The sequence below is a fragment of the Empidonax traillii genome, unplaced genomic scaffold (assembly GCF_003031625.1).
Source record: "Empidonax traillii isolate 1590-97213 ecotype Southwest subspecies unplaced genomic scaffold, ASM303162v1 scaffold190:size869923, whole genome shotgun sequence".
NCBI classification, from domain to species: domain Eukaryota; kingdom Metazoa; phylum Chordata; class Aves; order Passeriformes; family Tyrannidae; genus Empidonax; species Empidonax traillii.
In genome coordinates, this window is record NW_020955383.1 from 532,095 (window position 1) to 552,761 (window position 20,667).

Here is a 20,667-nt window from a genome sequence, read left to right on the forward strand (position 1 = left end):
CTTATCATTTCAAGCACAAGGGCCAGAAAACTGCATAACCCGGTTTTGCTACCCGAGTGAGACACAGATCTAATCCCACGATGAGGGGATGAGTCCTTCAAACAGGCCTGTTATAAAATTATCGAGTGGCACGGGGGGTGGAAGGAATCAAGTTCTAATTGAACTGACTTGAAATAATAAATGCACACACTTTCTTTAAACACAGCTTGCCACATCCTGAGAATCTGGAATCAATTCCTTCCCTTTCAAGAAGCTTAAAAGTGGTGGGACTTTGATATGGCATGAGCTTGTTTGCTTCTGGGCTTACAGCCCTCGCCAGCCCGTTCCAAAACTTTCAGCGCTTTTATATTATAAGACAGAAAGTTAGGAAAACAAAGACGGAAAAAAAGAATCAGAAATTCAGGGAACTATTAAATCAGGGCAGCCTTTCTGCCAAATACCTTTGGTAAGTAAATGAATCATGATCAATAACATATTGCCATGCACACTTACAGGAGAAGGTTATCACCTGCTTCTGTGCCAGGCACAAAACATAACGGTGTGTGGTAAATGAAGTACTGCATGAATCCAGAAAAAAAAAAAAAATCACTATTTTCCTCTGTAACATTAAAGCATTTTACTTCAAAGTAAATTTAACTCGTCCAGAAAAAACACGATTTTTTTCCATTTGTCAAAATTGATAGGTTGCTATGAAACACTTCTCTTTTGATGATGTTGCATTTGTAAGAGGAAACTGTCTTGACAGAAGGAACCCTATTTTTCTTAAGGCCATGTTTCGGCCCTGATTGTAAAGCTGCTCGTGTAAAGCTGCTTGCTTTATACATTCACATATTTGCCAGCAGAGGGTATCACAATCTTAGAAACACATGTACATACCTATCATTGAATATATTCATTTACATGAGAGGATTTAGAGACACACACTAAACCAAGAAGTTACCAATCTCTTGTTTTCTTTAGTAACTTTTCCATTATCGAAAGTAAAAGAATGTTTGGCTACTTAAAGGCTACAGACTGTGTTAGCAGAGCCATCTGCTTTGAATATTGCAATGACATAGCCAAGCATCGTCTGAAGCCTGACATTCCTGCATGGCCCTGGCTGTAAATTCTCCAGGGAGGAACACCAGCTTGGGCTTATCTTCAGGGTGCATTAGGTTCTCATTAATTCTTACATCCAGTATCCTCATGCTGCATAAATCTCGTTTAATTATCCCAACCACTTCACGCCACTTCACCGCAAAGATGTAACAGCCACAGGCTGTAGTGAGAGCTCATATTGCACAGACCACACGATCTCTGATAAACCAGTACGCTACGAAGAATGATCACATATAATTACACCTTACCCACTCTTCTAGAGACAGGCTGATGCTACAAATTCCCAGCCTGATATCCCACATGTTAATGAATTACTTCCCTGACTCCCAATTTAAGAACTTAATTTAAACGACCTGATGTTTGTTGCTTTAGCTTGCTTGGTATTCAGCAGTTCCCCTATTCCCAACTAAAATAAATTAAAATTATTGTTTATATAATGGCCTGTGTTCTATGATCTATTTTTAATTTATTAACAAGTCTTTTTCTATTTGTGTTCTGATCATGTGCAACTGATGTCCCAGTTACTGGTGAGGCTTTCCAGATTAACCCAAGCACTTGAGTCAGCAGGAGTTAGGAGCAAATATAGAGGATGACTGTGAGATGTATTACCTTTATCTGAGAGTTTGGATCTATAGGAACAATTTAAGATAACAACAGACAGCAATCTCTGTTATTTTTGGATCTCACCTGCTCATATGGAGACAGGGAAAGGGACTTTACGTAAGTAATTATATTTTATGTATATAAAATGCTTTTTATTATTACAGAACTATATACAATTATTTATACTGTTATATAGGAAAGGTAATGCGTCAGAACCTGCTGTAAAAGGACATGTATTAGATCAGGGCTAGAGCCCCAGATTCCTTTTGGATCAATGTTGGAATTTTACAAAATACTAATAAAAAAGAAATAGGTTCATGTGGAAATATGTATACAGTGGTGCTGTCCTTTCCTTTTCAGACACTGTCTTTTCACTGATCAAGAAATCTAACATGACCGCTTTTTAATTAACTCATTATCTGCCATCCAAATCAGCCTTCAGAATAACTGCTGTGGTTCAGATGAACTGGTCAGGAAGGTGAGTAAAACACCCCTGGGATAAAGGAAAAGGTATTCTTGCTTAGCCCTTGAAAACTGGAAGTCAATTACTCTACTGAAATTGAGGTCTCTGTCCCACAAAGTGTAAGTCTGCATTGACAGTCCCAAGGACCCAGAGATCCTCAGGTACTTTCCTCTGCTGATAGAAAAAATATGTGGGTACTACTGATACTCTACTTGTCTGTGTTTTATTCTCCTTGCACTGCAGCACTACAGATGTAAAAAAATTAAGCTAAAAACTTTTCTCAACTTCAAAGAGGAAAGTTTAGCATCAGTACATTCAGAGACTGCAGTGTCTGGATATGACAGGAGCACGAACCAGCTAAAAAAAATGGAGTGAGGGTGTTTGCAGGGAACAAAGGCTGTTGCTCTTCTGCAGCTTAACATCTCTTTTCCCTATAACCTTGGCGTGCATAATGGCCACTGGAAGCATTTTCCTTTTCTTTTCAAGAGTACCTAAACCAAGGGCTTGTTAGGCAGATCTAGGGAAAGCTCCCATTAATCATACTGCAGTTTCTAAAAATGTGGAGTACTTTGGGTTAGATTCCTTATCTCACAGTAGCGGATATCCGACCTTGAATTCCAGCTCTGCTTATGGTCAGATGCAGACTCCTCTAGGACAGCCATTTATCCCTGTCTGAAGCTGCCAGCCCTTGTGAATCCAGGGATTTGCATATTGCAGAGTCACTGAGGAGCAAGAGTTGGGATTCTGCATGTGGACAGATACCCATAGCTGTTTTAGGATGCAAGCTGAAGATTTACAGTTGCAGAGCAGACCATAAAAATTCCTTGTAAATGGCCAAGATATTTTACTTTCATTGTAAATCTATTTAGTCTAACTCTTAATTTATTTTCCTTTTACAACTTCCTACAGAGGTTAGCTGAGCATCTCATTAGCATTTGACAAAAAAACCCCAACTCTTTAGAATCACTGAGAAATGAAGCACTGTAATTATTTCCTTCTGTTAACAACACAAAAATATGACGGAGGAGATTGCTATCTGACATAAATCATCATTTACCCACTTTTATCTCATGGGTCAGCCCCGGGCAATGAAATATAATTGCACAGATGAAATGTGTGGCAGAGCTGGAGCCTGAAAAAATTTAGTTTTCTCTGAATGATATGAGCACATGGTGTTCAACAGGCATTAAGTTTCTGACTATGAAACCAGAAATACAAGATAAGAGGTATTCCTATATTCTTATATTCACATCAGTGAGTGACTGCAAATATTCTACTAGATCATCCCCAGGGACAGGGAAGTGTAAATCCATTAGCTTTCATGGAGCAACAGGAGCTAAGGCTAGCTGAAGTCTTGTTTCTCCAGGGGAAAGGAATGTGGAGAAGAACAGCAATTTCATTAAGAAGACAGTGTGGGATGCATGTAAGTATGAATGGCATCTGGTTTCTGGGGGGGTTCTTTCTTTTGACAAACAAACATGTGAAGGAAAGTCTGGAGCTTAACAAGTGCAGTTGCATTTCTTAAAGCCACTTCTTTCATTTAATAACTTTATACTGGATGTCTTGGTATAACTCAGTTTACATAAGCAAATTAGCTTATTAATATAATCATGAGGTAAGTGGGTCTCATGGCCACATCTAACAAAGTATGAGGGGTCATGGCACGAGTTGCCCTCACAGTTCTGGTCCAGTCAGCACACACTGCTCCAAGGAGTGCCTGGGCAAAGCAGAGGATGTAGCACAGGCCACCAGTCACTTCCAGCAAGCACTAAAGTATTCTGTTCTGGTGAGGAAGCTGGGCTGGAGGAAGTATGGACAGGAGTCATGTCATGGCTGTTGGTAAAGGGGCTACTAAACACTCTGTGGCCTTGTATTTACTACTACAGATGTAGCTCATTCAGCTGCGAACATGTGGATTTAGTCCACTGACCCAACCATCTCCCACTGCTCAGCAGCAGAACCCGATGTCATCTGAACAGACCTTACAAGAAAATTATGAGGGAATGGCAAAATTATTCCACTACTAAGCACACAAACTCCCTGGCACATTTGGCAGTGATCATACTCACCAGCATTATCCTGCTGCTTGGTATTCTTGATGTATGCAGAAAACTTGGAAAAGATATCAATTCCAGCAGTGTTTGATTCCCGGTGCTTAGCAGCCAGCTTGGGGTACCTGAAAAAGCAGAAGCAGGGTGAAGAGTAACATCTTGCTACCAGTATCATAGGGATGGCTACAAATACAATTTCCTAGAAGAAAGACAAAAACTCCTGTACGAGGAACTGTAATTAGCACCATCATTTATCTCAAAACAACAGTTTGGCAAGTCCTTCTTAACAGTATCTGTCTATCAAAGCAGGCACTTGGAGAGTTACACGAGGATGGTTTCAAGACAAAGGTAATTGTACTTGTGCTTTGTGCTCCTACAATCCAAGATACAGTGGCCTTAAATCAGAAGGAAGCATAATTTTCCAGGAAGATGGGGGGGAGTTTGGCAGCCAAGGCCCTCCATTATGAATGGCAGTCATGTCTAATCCCCCACGCTGAAAATGTACCCCAGGATGGAACATGTTAGGATTACCCAGGTGAAGGAACATAAAGATTCCAGTCTCTGAATTGCTTTTCATAGGCATCTGGTGCAAAGGAATATACTGATTTGGAAGATAAACACAATTAAAGACTTCTACTGACTTCAGTGGTCTTGGAGCAGAGTATAGGAAATTTAAATATCTGATCCATTGCCTCAGGACTATTCTGTAGCTGCTGAATCATTTGGAGGTAAAACACTCCACAAGGAACCAAGCCAAATTTCGTTAATTCATAGACTCTAAGGTGCAACTCACAAGCCAACAATTTCTTTTTCCCATTATCCTTGTATTAAGTCCAAAACATTTGACTAACTAAGGCATATCTGGTAAATCTAAACCTTTCCTTGGTAGCTTTTCCTTACTGAAAAAATCTGGGCCTTATTTCTAATCTGACTTTGATTATAACTTCCAGTCATGGGCTCTTGTCACTTCTCGATTAGAATAATGAGCACTTTTCTGCCTCCAGAGCCTCTCATCCTCTGTAATCAGTTCCCCTTCCAAACTTACTAATGCACCATTCAGTTCAGAATCCTCCAGTTTTTCACTGTAAAATGCTTTTCCTGGCACAGATATTTTGTGTGGCAATTCTCGGCATCTCTTCCAAGTTATTTTTAGCTTTGCAAAATGTGGCCACCAGACCCCTACAAAATTTTTCTGGTACCGGTCTCCTTAATTCTGCATACAAGGGCATCCTAAAATGTGTACAGAGAAAACATTCTGCAGTTATTAATCACACAACTAACCTTCACACATGGAAGTCATCTCACTGAAGCCAGCAAGTTTCATAAATAAATATTACTCCTGTAAGTAAAGGTTGTAGGAAGGAGTGCTTTTTAGGAACTCTTCTTAGGACATCTTTCATTTCGAGGAAATAGAGTATTGACTAAAAAAAAAATCTCAAGTTCTTACTTTGGAGGTGCAAGAATCTCTTCCAAGAATTCCTCAATCTTGTTAACATCTGTCTTGACTTCTCCATTAAATGTCAGGAAAGGTGGGTGGGTCCCAGGAGCCAGATTGTGCAGGTCAGCTGGCTTTCTGCAGACAGAGAAAAAAAAAAAGTCATGAAATCACTGATCTTTATGGTCAGGTAGCTGCACAGATATTTATAGTTCCTATAAAATATGTCTTTGCTCCTTTTTTTTTTTTTTCTGTAATTTGTGGTTGGAAGACTCTGAAAGTCCCCCAAGCACCCTGTTTAATATAAAAACATTCCTCAAGTGAAAAAAACCCAACAACCAAACCTGAATCCCAACTATTTTGGTGTGCACTACAGGTTCTCTAGGCTAGACACAAATCTGATTGAACTTAGTGATGCCTTTGTGAAGGGCAAACACTGGATCATTTCACTATTTCAATTAAACTGAACAGCTTTTACCTTTTCAGATCAACAGTGGTGACGTTGAACACAACTCCTTTGAGCCACAGGATCATGAAGAGACGCTGGGAGAATGGGCAGTTCCCAATGCTTTCTCCATCTATACCAGCCTGAGGGATGGAAAGAGAGGAAAAATGGATTTCAGACTTATTAGTCATTTACCTCCCTCAAGATGGAAAACAGGATGTCACAAGAAAAATAACCATTTTAAAAATAACCAGCAGTGCCTGTTATTTAATGTAGTTTATCATCAACAAAAGAATGGGGTTATTGCAGGATTCAGCCTTTGTCACGAGCTCGAAAATGCAACATGGAGCCTCTCCTGAGGGCTGCTCTGGGTGAGGAGATGTGTCCTTTGCTGATGGCAAGCAACATCCAAGATTTTCTCTCAATTACTCTCATCCTACAGGAATTCCAGCTTCATGAATAGGATAGAAAAACTCAGGACAGGTTTTCTGCTCAATTAAAGTCTGCAGATTATATCAGCTTAATATCTGCTTCAGTATTTTACTACCAAAAATGTGTACTTTATATTTAAACCCAAATACTCTGGACATTGACTCATTCTTCTTCATATCCAGTAAAGCAACCTCAAACAAAAACAACCAGATCAAGACACAAATCTCCATCCGAATCCTTCTGAGGTTCATGGCAGATTTCAGCCACCACATTCAGTCTGCTCCTATCTCTAGTACCTAATGAGTTGCCTACAAACCACTACAAAACAATACAAAACTGCTAGTGTTAGCATTGAGGAAACAGCCTATTTCTTCCTCTAAAAATTTATGGTCCTTAGCCATGCAAATTCTGACTTTGAGCCATGGAGGGATACAAATAACACCAGCTGAACTGAGCCAAAGCTGCATCCAAGGACAACATCCTTCTACAATAATTATGCTTGTGGCCAAAGCTTTCAGGACGATAATGGTTTTGATAGATTTCCATTTTAATTTGTGGTACCATTGTGTTTAAAAGATTCTTATAATCCTGGTGAAGCAACCAACCTTCCGTTGTTGACCCACACGGGTTGCATAACTGCATTTTATGCACAACTGTATTTTATGCACACAGTGTGTGTCTGAAAATGGCTGATGAAAGAGCTAAGCAAATAAATGCCCTCTTCCTTTGGAGACAATATTATATTATTCTGTTGGCTCTCATAAATTTTATCTTATTAATATTCAAGCTGTGAGGTAGCATTTCTCTGTCTTAAAGAAAGAATCAGTTCTAATTATTGCAGCTCTGTGAAACATCCACAGCACAACTAGAAACATTTTGAAATTAGAAACGTCCAGCTGCTGCAAATTCAGGCCTTGCCTGTGAAATGACATTTCTTGTCTTCAAACTATGGAGAAAGTGTGGATTCAAGGCTTGGAGACAACCTGTCATAAAGTTTAGGGCTATGTAATGAATTTTGCTCTGGATTCAGATTCGGTTTCAAACACTCAGACTCTAGAGGTATTTGGATAGAGGGAGGAACAGTTTGGCTGCAGTTTGTCTTGAAACTATGGATTTGCAATATGACTGGCACATGGCATATGCAAGAATCAGCAAACAATGTGGGTGAAAGAGTGGCAGGGCATGAGGATGAGAAGATGCGTTGTCCCCGTCTACCCGAGGTGTGAGTAGCCTGGTTCTGTAAAATTTTATAAATTAAATAGCTAGCCCTGTTCTGCAAATTTCATGGCAACAGCAACAATGTCACCATGGGAGTACCAGGGACCACCAGGCATGCCATAATTACTGCAAAGTCATAGTTGCTGATTAAACCATTGTCAAGAACTTTTAACTTCTTACCCTCCCTCAAAAGAGGCAAATGCTATGGGAGAAAACAGTGATATGACACCAGATTTCCCCTTGGCTTTTTCACCATCTCAGTCATAACTGCATCCTTCATAATGGAGCTGGATAACTGTGTCTGCAAACAATATGTTCTAAACTAGAATTTGAAGAAAAACAGATCGATGACTGAATTAGAGGGCGAGAGAGTGCAGGCAGAAGGGCTGATTCTCATCTTACCTTCTCTGGAACTACTTTGGCTTATAAACTCATTGATTCTGATTTTTCTTCACCTGACTGCCTTCAAAGTAAGTGTAAAACCCTGGTTTGCCAAGTTCTGCGAATACCTTAAGAGCAAAGGGGTCTTGTCTCACAGTAACAAGGAAAGCTCCAGCTCTCCTGCAAGTCTCCATCCTGCATGGAGGCAACCTCCTGCCTGGCCTCATCACCCACTTCTCGTGCTGCAAGCACCAATGTCATCTTTTTCAGGAAAGAGACTCAGAAACATCATTTCCCAGCTCTCTCCAACTTTATATTCTCATGTAAAGGTTAAGGGTTACCCAGATCTGCATTTTTTTTACACATTCTCTGTCCTTCAAGGAAATGGTGAAAAACTCTCTAAATATCGGAGGACTTAAGGGGAGGACAGAGCAGCTGAATTACAAGAAAGAAGCAGAAATGATGGGTCATGTGAGGCTAAGGGATGTAGAAGTCATTGGGAAAAGGAGAAAGATGTGAAATCTGGAAGAAATAAGATTCGCTTGGTGATCAAAAATAAAATTAATTGTGTAGGTCAAATGAGGCCTCCAGTATCTTCCCAACACTTCTAAAGGAGTGGGAAACATTAATTGCTAGAGACACACTGGGAATAGGCAGAGGAAATTCCAGAAACAAAAGATAAACTAAGGAAAAAGTACAGCACGATCTCTGTTCAAAGCTCCTGGATCTGGAAGCCAGGCTCATGATTTGGGTGGGGACTGACTCATGGGTTTTGATCTCATGTGACTGGCACAACTGAAAACGCTACCACAAATCACAAGGCAAACTGGTGACAGAGGAGGGAACAGAATCAAAATCTCCTCAGCAACACAATTTACCCATTAAATTCAGCTATTTTTCTGCAGAAATTATAGGCAAGGCTCTGTCGGTTTTGTGAATCTTTTGTCATTGCTTCTAACAGCAGTCAGTAATTCAATGTTCAGTACTCAGAAAGAGCAAAACCTTAGTAGGTAATAACTTCAAAGGCTTATCAGAGTGTTGTGAGATCCCTTGTGAAGTCTTTTAACTACCACGAAGAGATGAGAAAGAAGAGAGAACTTCCCAGGCTTAGTCACTCTTCAAAGAAAAACAGCTTTCTTAAAGCACCCCCAGTAGTGCCTAAGCACAAATCTATTACACATCTGTCCAAGGGTAAGGGCTCAGAAAGGCAGGAATTAAATAATACCTTAATCAAGATCAAGAACTCAAACAGTGGATGGAAAGAAAGGAGCAAATAATTGACAAGCTGGAGAACCACCATTTATTCCTGCTGCTGTTCACAAATGAGCATAAAAGCTTCTCTGAAGCACAGTAAAAGTGATGAACCACTTATAAAAAGGAGCAGGTTGATGATATATGCACTCTCCCTGCCAGCAATATCAGATATTTCTGATATAATGATTGCAACTAGGGACAGTTCTGGCAAATCTGATTTAACGATTGCAGCTAGGGATAGACTTGAGGCTTTGTGGGCATGGATAAAGGACATAGAGTTGTTAAAGTGCACTATAAGCCCCACAGCTCTGAAAGGGGTTTCTGAAATTTCTCCCACTGGAGAAGAACCTTATCTGAAAAGGCAAATTTCCAGAGTGACTGTGGAAGAGTAAAACAGATTTGAGGATTTGCTGGGTGAGACTCTTTGGCCAATGCTCATCTCGCTGCAGTTTAACTGAGATGCCTAAAGGAAGGTCTTCTGAGCAGGTAAGGCCAAGATGCACATGTGAAAGATGATTGTGGCCATATTTCACTTTACCTGAATCCACTGAGTATCTGATTTTAGGTGGGATGAATGGGGACCACAGCAAAAAAAGCCTGGAGTTTGTAGAGGCAGAATTTCAAGAGAATTATTTTGCTCTATCTTGGAAACATCACTTTCTGCTCCCATTTCTTCCTACAATCTTACTTTTATTTGGTTACTTACTAAAAAAGTATGCTTTTCTACTTAATGTCCAGCTGTTCAGGTCCTTCACACCAACTGATGCAAGGTCCTGCCCCGCAACGTGGTATAATCACATCAGGAAAAGAACGCTGTCATACCAGCTGCTTGCCTCTATCTGAGTAATGGCAAGAATGGACAAGATGTTCTCCTTTATTAATTATAAGGCACTTCTCCTTAAATAGTTCAAATATTTTTAATGAGTTAATTAAACCTTAAAGACAGTTGTGTGCACAAGTGGGGGCTGCAGGGACATTATCAATTAACATTCTTAAGGAGGTTTTGGGAGGGAGAAAAAACAATCTTGGTGATTTTATGAGCTTGTGTCAAGTGTTTTTGTTGGGTCATGGCAGTATCAAGAGACTCCAACCACTGCACAGCAAAGCTGAATGATATGAACAGGGAGCTTTTCTCAAGTTCAAGCTAATACTTCACTACAAATGAAACAACTGGAATAAACTTCCTCACATATTCCAAAAATATTCCAACTGGTATATGCACAGGGACTGCAATGTACACAGGCAGCCGTATATTATTTTAATAACCTTAAGGGAGGGGAAAAGGGCAAGTTTCAGTTACTCCCAAAATACAGAACTTTAGAGAAATACACCATCATTAATAATGACTAAGCATCTATCTTAAAAATGGCAGTGCTGGAAAGAGTTGCATATCACGGAGCACTGTGATTTTTCCAGGCAAATAATATATTTGGGTTTTCGTTCATTTTTCACTCCATTGAGGCCACTCTTCATGTGGGCCAGGGGTCTGTAAGACTCTGGGGTAAAGCAGGGAGACACTTTTGATGACACTAAAACATTCTTTTTCAAAAGGATTTTAACAAGTTAACAAAAGCAGTCAGGCTAATTCACCTCAATGTTTCCCAGTAAGGATTAAGGAGGGATTTGATTTCATCATCCCTACAATCAAAATTGAGACTCACATTACACATGGTTACACCCTCTCTGTTTTAAAATTGGGAACGCTCCTGCCTTTTGACACTTACTCCCCTTACGCTCAAAACCCAAAGGGGAAGTGAAAATCCTATTTGAAACGCAGAGCAGGCCAGGAAATACCCTATTTATTGTGCCATTACGAAAAAAAAAAAAAAAAAATCTGTCTTAGTAATTATACCACACACACAATAGCACAAATCTCCATGGTAGGGAAAAATCACTGGTTGCAACACGAGATCAGACATGCCAAGGTATTGCTTTAGTAAGGATCATTTCTTTCCAATTTCTTGTCTTTTTTTTTTTTCCCCAACTTCTGATCCAAATGTAAAAGCCAGTGAGCAATTTGGAGTGCCACCAACGGAGAGGCAAGCTAAGAAGTGCACATTCATAGAGCAGCACTGGTAGGTCTCAAGTAAGAAGTAAATCTCATTGCACAAGCCCTGTGTATCACAGGACGCTCTTGTTGACTGTGGCTCTGGTTCAGGAAAAGCATTTAAGCATGTGCTGAAATACATCCCAATTCAGAGGAAGTATATGCTTGACGTTAAGCATGTTCTTAAGTCCTGATGATTTCAAAAGACTTAAGCACATACTTAAGTGCTTTCCTGAATGGGGGCCTATAACAACAATAATAAAATTTGGTGTGCAGCATTTTAACTTCATTAGGCTTTTTTTCTGAGATTTTATTTTGCTAGGAGAAGCTCTGAGCAGCAGCCTTCCAAGGGAGGGCAAGACAGAACAGGAATATACTCCTGAGGACACACATGCAGAAATAGACTGTGTGCATATATGTCAAATAAAAATAGAGCATTTGCCTGGAAGACTGTCAGGGTAGTGACAAAACAAAGAGGAAGTGGTGAAACTCTTTAGCCAGCTCCCCAAAAGCCAGCCAAAATGTTGTCCAAGTTTGGCATTACATACAGGCACATATTATAGATGCACATAAGCTTAACTTGGTCTGTGCTGCTGGCCAATTTGAGGTGAGCTGGCTTGTTCACTGGGTTCAGACCAGCTGGGCAGCACGTCAGCAGAGCTGAGGATCTCCAAGGAGCTGTCACTGCACTTCTCAGATCTCTGCACTTTTGTGAGAGATGTGTTTGCACTCCTAAGACATTCAGGATTTTCAGAAGATGGAAGTGCAGGTTGAAGACCCCGTGGACAGGACAAATATTATCTTTAGGTTTGGTAAGTCTTGATTTTGCAGCTTTTTTATTCATGTGAATGGCAACATGGGCAGGAAGGGATCAGTCATACAGGTCAACTTCTTCCTGGGGATCTTTTCACTACAGCTTAGGATACTCACAATTAAAGACCAGCGTCATCTTCCACCTCAGCTGAGGTACTGGTAGCAGAACAGCTGCACACACAGTGATCAACCTGCACAAATAGGTCTTATTTTCCTCAAGGGCTTTGTTAGAGCCACTGGCCACATGTTTTTCTCTGAAATAAACTTTGAGATGCCCTAGAACTCAAATAATTCATATTCAATGTAGATGAATAAAACTACAGACTAAACACAGGTATATAGTCTCATCACAGAATAACAGAATGGTTTGGGTTCGAAAGCACCTAAAAGATCACCTCGTTCCAACCCTCTGCCATGGGCAGGGACACCTTCCACTATCCCAGGTTGCTACAAGCCCCATCCAACCTGGCCTTGGACACTTCCAGGGATGGGGCAGCCACAGCTTCTCTGGGCAACCTGTGCCAGGGCCTCCCCACTCTCCCAGTAAAGAATTTCTTCCATATATCTAACCTGAATTTCTTTCAGTTTGAACTCATCATGGAAAAAGGGTTCTGTGCTATTCTATCACCTCTTCTTTCTTCAAAGAACTAAAGGCCAATGATTTGACAAGGATCAACAGAGTAGATAAGCACAGAGCGGTTTGACACCCTAGACCAAGAAATTATTTTGTTCTCCTTTATATTTATAGATCCCTTACTTATCTTTGCATATGGTCAACTTAATGAGGAATTACTATTAGATAATTAAAGATAGTGGGAACTACAATGAAACTTCCTACACCAACACATATTTATGAATTAAGGCTGGGACAAATTTTTTTTTCCAGGAGACCATATTCCAGCATGCTCTGCTGTGAAGAATTTCTGCACACCAAGACTGACTTTCACATGGTGGTATATAAGGGAAAAGTCTCCAGAAGAGAGAAAGTCATTTAGTAACATCAGCAGTATTGTAGAAAGAAATCACATAGAATATGTATTTAATTTATATTTTTTTAATGTCAGCAAAATATGAGCTAAAGGATGGGTGGCAAATGCTGGCTGACATTTCCAAAGTGGCTAGCAGTTTTAGGTCCTGTGAGACAATTCGAAAGCAGCTCACTTCTCACAAGTATCAATTCTCTACACTTGGAAAATCAGGCCACAAGCCACCCAGAATGAAAAGCTGCTTTTAAAAGCCTTAGTAAGAAGGGAGTATCACTGTGAGCTGTGACTGTGAGCTTCTTGAGCAACTAGACAAAAAAATTAAGTGTGTTGTAAAAGAAAATCTCTATTGGAAGAATATTCTTTGAGGAGCTCACTCAGATTTTGACAAATACCTGATGGAGATGTGCAGTGGTTCTGGCCATACCACCTTGGAAACAGGCCTGGACTTGTGGTCTTTGGCCACCCCCCTGAGGGTAGGCAGGGTGCTGGGACCACACAAAGAGCATGGGGTCCCAACGTGCAGCTCAGCAGGACTCCCAGGGCTCCTGGCTGCCCAGCAGCCCACCCACCAGCCAAAATTTTCTTTTAAAATTACTGAGACTGTTTCAGTTTCCCTCCTCACAGAAAACCCACCACAGCTTCTCTTCAATAACGTTGTGAATGTTCTAAAATGGGGGGTTTTTTGAGACTTAGAGAAATTTAGAGCAAAATCTTGACATTCTTCAAAACCCAAAATTGCCAAAAATTGCCATTCTCATCACAGCTCTTGATAGCAGATTTTGCGCAAAGCTCATGGGCTTCTGGACACAGAGGACTGAAAGTACAGGTGATTCTTTCTTGGCTTAAAAAAAAAAAAAAAAGTTTATCCTTTACACTTCTTCCTGAGCCTTTTCCAGTCTAATAAAGCAGTTCTGTTCCTATCACTCACCAGTGTCATGGCACAGGATCCTGGGTACCCATGTTAGCCACTGGATGTAACCTCAGAGAACGGCTTTTAACAGCTTTGTTTTTTGGTGACCCATCAATATTTCATTGAGACGCCACAGGAACAAGAAAAGAACTTAAGAAATGTCAGATATAAAAGCTTAACACACAGATAGATACTGGAACAAACGATTAAACCGTAACTCACAAGCACACGCAGAAATCTAAAGTTGATAAGAAAAGACAACACGGATTTATCAGGAACACATGACATTAATTAAGCCAAGTGAATTTTGTTCTCTGCCAGGGTTCCCAGCACTGCAGGTAGAAAGAAAGCAGCAGGTACCTGGAAGGTGAGCTCCGTTATGTTTCCAATATCAGCTCCAGACTGTATTTTATTAAACAAAGCAGGGAATGGGACCTGTATGAAATTACTGCAAAGTGCTTGTATAAGTGGTTGGAAAATATTTATGAAGCAGGAATAATAAAGTTTTCTGCTATTCTACAAACACAACAAATAGAGGTACCATGAAGGCCTATGACAAGATGAGTCATATTTAATGCTTCCATTAGCAAAATGGGGGAAGGAACAGACAGAACCTTGCAAAATTTCCTGACAACAACAAGCACAGAGAGCTTATCGGTGTTTCCCAGGAGAGGAGCAGACTTCAAAGTGATGCTAAGAAGTTGGAACAAAGTGTCTGAAGTCACTTAAATGAAATTTAGGGAAATTAACCTCAAGGTGTAAGATGTGAGAAGAACAAAATGCGACATACGAATGCTGGATGGGGAATAGCGGGTGAGGCTGCGAGGGCGAAGTGAAAGAGGTTTTACGTAAATCACAAACAATAGGAATCATCAGCATACGCATCTACAGGCAACAGCAACAGGATAACTTGATGTACATGCAATGTTCTACCACAACATAACAGTCCTCAACCATGTATAAGACTTTTTTCACAAAGAGGATGATTTTCCATTGTTGTTCATGACCACAGAGGATGGGATTAAGTATTTTGCTTAATTTGCAACAATAAAGCTTGGGGGGGGGGGGGGAATCCAGTGTAATTATAGGACTAATGAAACACAAAGCAGGCTTTCTAAGGAGGTTGTGTAATCTGCATTTAGTGGAGGCTTTTAAGAAATCAAAAGAAAATAAATGGGCGAAATTGGTCTTGATTTATTTCATCCTGCTGCAGAGTGGAGAGGGGGCATAGGATGTTTCAAAAATCCTTTCTATACAGTCCATATTAGTGACTCTGACAATAAAGCTGTTCTTGCTGTCAGTGCTGGATGCTTGGTGGCACAGACTTGCTTCTTTCTGACCTGCACAGGATGAAGTCTGGTCCCAGTGAAATCAATAGCAATTTTGCCCATGACTTTGACAGGATCAGAATTTCATTCAGAGGTTTCATGGCCAGAAGGGACAATTATAATAATCTTTCCTGACCTTTTGCATCATACTAACGTAGATTTCACTAGCCTGTAGCCAACATCTTGTTGCTGAACTAGAACATATGTTTTGGAAGGTTTTTCAGGAGAGGCACATGCCTGGCATAGAGTGGTAGTAAAATCCCCTCTAGCGTTGCCTGCTTGCATTGCAGGGAGAAGCTCTCACTCCCTAAGAGGTCAACCACCACCATCCCACTTGTGGAGTTTTCCTAAAGATGCCTAACTTGTCACATTACTTATATACGTAACCTTTTTTTCTTATATATCAGTTGCATTTTTGCATATGGGTTTAAGTTCTGGAAGGAACCTTAGTCGCAGGATTTGGGGAGGCAGGACACAGCAGTATTTGGGAAATCACCCCATTTTTAGTAAAAGTCAATAGAGATGCTGAAGCATCAGCTACTGCTTGGTTGTTTTGGATACAACAGGGGGAAGAGGTATGGACTTTGAACAAGTAAGCCACAAATCCTTTTTTTAAGACAAATTAACTTAGAATCATAGAATGGTTTGGGTTGGAAGGGACCTCAAAGACCATCTCGTTCCAATCCCCTGCCATGGGCAGGGACACCTTCCACTATCCCAGGTTGCTCCAAGCCCCATCTAACCTGGCCTTGAACGTTTCCAGGAATGGGGCATCCACAGCTTGTCTGGGCAACCTGTGCCAGGGGCTTGCCATCCCCAGGTGGTGAAGAATTAGGAAGAATTTCTTCTTAATATCTAACCTAAACCTACACTCTTTCCATATGAAGCCAATTCCCCCTTGTCCTGTCACTCCAGGCCCTTGTAAATAGTCCTTCTCCATCTTTCTTGCAGGCTCCCTTCAGGTACTGGAAGAATCTTGTCCTGCAATATATTGATACTGGGTGGCTGTTCATGCTCTGAATATACATAATGCAGCTCCTACATTTTGGAAACTTATGCCTATAGGGTCATACTATAGTTTTGGTCTTTTGGTGCCACACCTATCAGTTTATTACGTTCTAATATAATAGGTGGTATGTGCCCCATCCCTGGAAACATTCAAGGTCAGGATGGACAAGGCTCTCAGCAACCAGATCTAGTTGAAGATGTCTCTGCTCATTGCAGGGGAGTCCAATTAGATGACCTTTAAAAGGTACCTTCCAACTAAAAATATTCTATTATTCTATGATAATATACCTGATCTAATTCCAGAACAGTTAGTATTGATATAAAATATTCCCACTGATGATAAATATTCCACTGGATTCAGTAAGAGCAGAGTCATACTTTGGATTCACTAGTTTCTTTCTAATAAGTGATTTAAACCACAAGTGGTTTTATGTGCTCTGGAGAAAGAAACTGGGAATTGATCTTATTTAGCTATTCACAAAGCACCAATTTTAATAGTTTCAAATATTGATGATTCTATATCCTGAGAGCTAATTAGATACATTAAAAAAACATTCCCGCTGGAAAGCTGCAGAAAATAAAACGAGACAGATCACTGTCAGAGGGTGTCACGGGCAATGCAAATTATAGCCAAATTATTCCTGTTTCTGGTAGAGATCAGGTGCAAATACAGGAGTCGTTTCTCCAAAGCAAGCCCTATGCAGAGCTCCCATTACAGTACCGAAATCCTGAATGCAGTTTTTCTTGTAAGAACTAAATCTGTGCACATCTGGAATTTGCATGTCTGTTAAAAATCTATGAGCCAGGGATTTCTGACCAGGGTAGTCTGGTCATATGGCATATTCTGCAAATGTTGGTGAATTGCAGCCAAATTTCCATGCCTCTAAGCAGCGTATCAGACTAACAAATAATAACAGCAGCCAGGTGCTGAAAGTTAATGCTGAACCCGAAATCAGATCCAGGGCTGAATTATTTATTGAAATTCCATTACTTCATTTGCACTATTAGAAGACAGAGTCACTTGCAGGCACTGCAAATAAAGGTCTGGACGGTGGGGTGTTGCTGATAAGGGCATTTACCACACCAGCTGACCCCAGCACAGGCCATAATCTGCCCTCAGGGGTCTCATTTTGTATCTTATTTAACATCACAGAAATACTGTTCATCAGTGATCCCAGGTCACTGGACTAAAAGAGCACTTGGCAGCCCTCAGGAGGTGTCCCCCACTGGGCTGGACTGGGCCTTTCTATCTCCTTTTGCATCTCCAAAGTTCAAGGCGCTGCAGAGGGTACAGGAGAAGCTCCATCCTGAGATGTGATGAATGTTTATGATTTTCACCAAAAGCAGATCAAGTTACTTTGCAAAGGAGCAGCACATCACAGGCTCAAACTAGTCTTTGGTCTGTTTGCATCTCGGTGTGACTTCTCAGTGCAACCTACAATACCTCCAATGAACTATTTACAATACTGCCATCACTTGGACCAAGACTTACTGCTGTGAAAATACAAATGCAGCATAACTTTTCTGGTTTCCAGATACCCACAGATAAATAATTACAGAGTTTAGTGATTAGGCAATATTTTTTCACCTTTAATATTTTCTTACCTGCCAAAATTACAGTATTTTTTCATCTGATCATCTACGCATACAGTCATATTTAGCCATTCAAGGGGTGCTACACTACAAGGCAATCTTTTCTGATAGCCATCTACAAAAGAGGGGGATGCAACTCTCTCTGACTATTTCATTAAACAAGAAACAGAGCAAGTTCTGAGTTTGTAAATGTAAATACCTGCAATGAAAGCCAGAGTCTGAGACATACACACAACCAGCAATGGTTTCTTGAGACTCACCTAAAAGCAAAACAATTTGTGTGTTCAATAGCAAGTGCTCAAGAAAACAGTGATGCCTTCCAAAAGCTACTGAGAAATTCCGAATAAGTGTGGATATTAGTAGCAGTATAATTTACGAATATTTTACAGTACAGACTTCTGAAATTAATGTATCATAAATGTTGTAAGTAGAAAAAATAATTGGTTTGGTGAGTTGAGTTTGGATCACATTTTTTGTTTACTTAGCATCCCAGTGCAGAATGATTTCTGAAATCCCTGTGTCTGTACTGTTTGGGTCCACTTGAAATGCTCCAGTGATGTGACTTTACAAACTCCCCACAGGAAATGGCTTTGACAACTTTCTCTGAACCCATTTTAACTTGATGCCTAGACTGAATTTCCTCTGATTTTATTTTATTCTACTATCCAGCATTAAAAAAACAAACAAACAACCACTTTAATTACCTTTAACTCAATGCTATTCATTAAAATAATTCATACTTTTCATCCCTTTATACAAAATCTTACTTAACTAACTATGCCATTGCACTTTCCTCAGTACCTCTTCACCACTTACGGTCCTCTTGTTTCTGGGATCCTTGACTATGCCATCTATTCCCAATATCATCTGTTCTACAGGAACACATTCACTTAATCATCGTTAAAATTTGTCACTACAGTTTATTCTGAACACTCAGATTTGGGCTGGTAGATCTGGATTTTGGGCTGTGATAGGAGCACCTCATATTTCCTATGCCATGCTTGTGCTTCCAACATAGACATTATCTTAGATGGATTAAACAAAGATTTCATGCCATCAATCTACAATCTTTGTAGTCCTCTACACCACTGCTATGTATTTCACATTTAAATATTTCTATTATTTTTTGTAAACTAATTTGTATTTACGGGTTCATTTTATATTTCCAGTTTCTTGTGAGAGGCACAGTTAACCTGCTTCCCACCCTGGTTAATGCATTATAATTCACACCTTGCCACCTTCTGGTGCCATCCTCTTACCCAGTTAGGTAATTGGGCCTAACCATCCTCTCTACAGAAGGGCTGAATCTCACTCTCCTTCAGTTGAGAAGTTTCTCTGGCAGCATTTTGGTTTATCCCGTGCTTCCACAGCAGTTCCCGTGTTCAGGCTGTTGGAGAGCTGTTATCCTGAACAACTGCAGCCTGCAGAATGCCATTGGTACTCCATACACCAAGCACCTTGAATAAAACTTACTGGAACATCCAGGTTAATGAGGTTATTGAGAAACTAGCATTTGGCAAGGGAATTTCTGAACATTTTTTAGACATTTGTGTGCAGTTAGGCCCAATTTCCTCAAGTACTTGAATAGGCTCTGAAGAATCAGCTATATTCCTCTCTAAAATGGAGGGGCTTTTTTTCTATTACTGTGAAATGTCAAGCACTCAGGTGGTTCTTGAAAAATAAAAAATACAGAGAAATCCTATAATTTCACACTTCCACTGAAAAGCTAAGCATCTGTTAGCACAAAATCCCTCTTTCTGATAGCAAGGCACAACCGGCATTACTACTAACTGCACTCAGTCTCAAAGACCTTGAATACGGCTTTAAATAAATGTTAAATAAACATTCAAATAAATTTTTTAATAAATTTAAAAATTAGTAATCCTTGGTGCACAGAGTGGAAGAGATGTACAGAGGCTAATTATAATAAGCTCTTTTGCCCCTGGCAGCAAGGTGCTGCCATGTGCAGATGGGGCTGCGAGCAGTGGCCAAGGTCGGGGGAGAGGAACACTTCCTTCCCTTGGAAAAGAAAATCAATATTTCAAGGTTTGTCTCTTTGTCAGGGTAGTAGGAATGCACTTCCCCTAAATTCCCATCCTGGTCACATCCTTTCCTGGCTCTCCAAGGTTGGACCTGAGTAGCTGTCTACAGTCAGCGTTTTGTTTTTAACATTAGTAGTATTATTCTTGTTGAATCATCTCCTCTGAGATAAACACTGAATCATGAGGCCATTGGGCAAAGATTGTGCTCAGCCCGGTAAGAGAACAAGGTGTTCCTGCAGACACATATCATAGGGCTGATGGTTTCAGTGCACCAGGATGGGCAGGTGCATATTCCCAAATCTGAAACAAGTCTTCCTGCCTTTATTACAGCCTCAAGAGTGAGAAGTAAGACTTATGGGGTGTTTAGAGTAACATGTAATTGGAGATGATTTAACCTCAAAAGATTACATTCATGTACTCAGAAGCTCCTTGTGGCTCCATCTCTGAGCAGGGTGAGTACTTAGTGCTTAATGCAGAAAAAACGGGAGATCATTTTTGAACTTCAAACAAGACACAGCTTCAGGACTTGATCTAGAGCTTAACAGGAGGACTCAGAGATA

General features: G+C 40.4%; 1 protein-coding gene across 3 annotated transcripts in view; it reads right to left on the reverse strand.

Annotated features, from left to right (window-relative positions):
- CLIC5 (chloride intracellular channel 5) overlaps positions 1–20,667 on the reverse strand; it is an 84,213-nt gene that overhangs the window by 28,015 nt on the left and 35,531 nt on the right. For all 3 annotated transcript variants that reach the window (XM_027886570.1, XM_027886568.1, XM_027886569.1), the window contains 3 exons: positions 6,129–6,238; positions 5,663–5,788; positions 4,234–4,340 (listed from right to left, as the gene is read on the reverse strand). In XM_027886570.1, the coding sequence (XP_027742371.1) occupies positions 4,234–4,340; positions 5,663–5,788; positions 6,129–6,238 (343 nt within the window). The remainder of the gene's footprint in view (positions 1–4,233; positions 4,341–5,662; positions 5,789–6,128; positions 6,239–20,667) is intronic.